The sequence below is a fragment of the Euprymna scolopes genome, chromosome 27, assembly GCF_053919585.1.
Source record: "Euprymna scolopes isolate OS-2025 chromosome 27, ASM5391958v1, whole genome shotgun sequence".
Taxonomy (NCBI): Eukaryota; Metazoa; Mollusca; class Cephalopoda; order Sepiida; family Sepiolidae; genus Euprymna; species Euprymna scolopes.
Genome location: NC_136508.1, coordinates 31148276 through 31150317, shown reverse-complemented (window position 1 = coordinate 31150317; position 2042 = coordinate 31148276). Strand labels below are relative to the sequence as shown.

Below are 2042 nucleotides of genomic sequence, written 5' to 3'. Positions count from 1 at the left end.
ACCCGTAGGACACTGTTGCGCTTGCGTGATTCCCGGTTTACTACAACATCGTGACCTTCAAATTCAATGTAAACAATTTCTTGTAAATCGATCCCCATAAATAATCAGATGCTATCCCATTTACACCAGTAACACCATTATTACACTACACACTTACATTGATGTTATATTGGCTTACTTTGTTGTTACTGTGACATGTTCATACTTCGCTAGCGAGCGTTTTCATATTTGTTTATGTTTTGGAGACTGGCAGGAAACAAGCTCAGCATCGGTGCAGACATATGGGTGTCTCGCTTTCATTACTTACTTTACCTCACTATTTATTGTTGTATATGTACATTGTTCAGATGTCACTGTCTTTACAATATGTCTCAGGAGCGTTATGTTCTTTTGTATTGCAGGCTGTACCTTGGGTTTAAGTTGAGTAAAGCTTGGTCTGCACAACCAAGTTTCCTTACCCTACAACAATTTACTCAACTTACGACCAACCATGGAGAAAGTGCTCCAGCCCACGCTCTTAGACATCAACCCCAGCGCTCCGCCAGCAGCGAAGGAGTGGCGCCACTGGTACAGAACCTTCAAGAACTTCATTGAGGAGTGCGGGGATAAGGCTCCAGATACGTTCCGGACGTTGGTCAACTGTGTGACCCATAATATATTTGAGTACATTGAAGACTGTGAAGACTATGATTCTGCTATCTCTACTCTGCAAAAATTATATGTAAAAACTCCCAATGAAATCTTTGCTAGACACCTCTTAGCAACTAGACAGCAGAAGCCGGGTGAATCCCTTGACGAGTTTCTCAGAGCACTCCGTAAGTTAAGCAAGGATTGTAACTTTAAGGCTGTGAGTGCGGAAAAGTACCGTGAGGAATCAATTCGCGATGCTTTTATCAATGGCATTTCCTCACCCCTGATACGCCAACGCCTCCTTGAAAGTGACACTCTTGATCTGCAGGCTGCTTACAACAGAGCCTACACACTAGACCTGGCTCAGCGTAATGGTGATGCCTATATTCCATGGACTGCGTACACTGCTGCTGTAGTTGCTTCACGGACCTTGGAAGGTTCTTCAGCGACTACTACTGAGGACGGTGGAGCTCAGGAAGTGCTGGCATCTGAGAAATCAGCAGTGGCTGCAACCTGTAGTAATACCAGAAAATGCTTCTTTTGTGGTGGTCCGTACCATGGACAGAATCGCTGCCCAGCACGTGAGGTTACTTGTAACAAATATGCCAAAAAAGGGCATTTTGCCCGAGTGTGTAAGTCGGGCGAGTTCAAGTCAAGGGTGTCCTTAGGCTTAATGGCCAAAACTTTCGGCTCCACCTCTCATATTTTGGTCACTAATGTTCCCCAGGGTCTCTCGAAGGCTGCTGCCCCAGCAACCATTGGCGGTCGGAGGGTGAGTGCTCTCGGTGATTCTTGCAGCATGGACAGCTACATTGATGAGCGGGTTGCCCGGGAGTTAGGGCTGAAAGTGCACAAAACCAGTAAGGGTATCTCTTTGACCCAGAAATCTCTGACAACTAGTTCTCCAGGATTTGTAATAGCAGACATTCAACTCAACCCTAATAACCAATACTATTCAGGTATACGACTAGGAATAATGAAAAATCTTTGTTCAGACTTAATTCTTGGTCAGGATTTCCAGCAGATGCATTTGAGTGTAAAGTTTGAGTATGGAGGAGCCAAGCCTGAGTTGACTCTGAAGGGAGACACATATGTGCTCTTGCTACAGCATCATTAGATGCGCCCTCTCTGTTCCCTAATTTATCACCTAATTGAAAGCCGATTGCTTCCAGATCAAGACGCTTCTGTAAGGAAGACCAAGAATTTATTGAGGAAGAAGTAAACAGATTACACAAAGAAGACATAATTGAGACTAGTTTGTCCCCTTGGCGAGCTTAAGTTGTAGTGGTGAAGGACCCCACACACAGACACAAGAAACGAATGTGTATTGACTACTCACAGACAATCAGTACACAAAACTGGATGCGTACCCCCTTCCAAAAATGATTAGATGGTCAACAACTTGGCAAAAT

At 44.5% G+C, this 2042-nt stretch overlaps 1 protein-coding gene across 1 annotated transcript; it reads left to right on the top strand.

The window, feature by feature from the left end:
* Positions 1-490: 490 nt before the first annotated feature.
* LOC145248696 (uncharacterized) lies at positions 491-1747 on the top strand. Its single transcript, XM_080110352.1, has one exon. The coding sequence runs from the start codon at positions 491-493 to the stop codon at positions 1745-1747; it is 1257 nt and encodes a 418-aa protein (XP_079966478.1).
* The last annotated feature ends 295 nt before the right edge of the window (positions 1748-2042 follow it).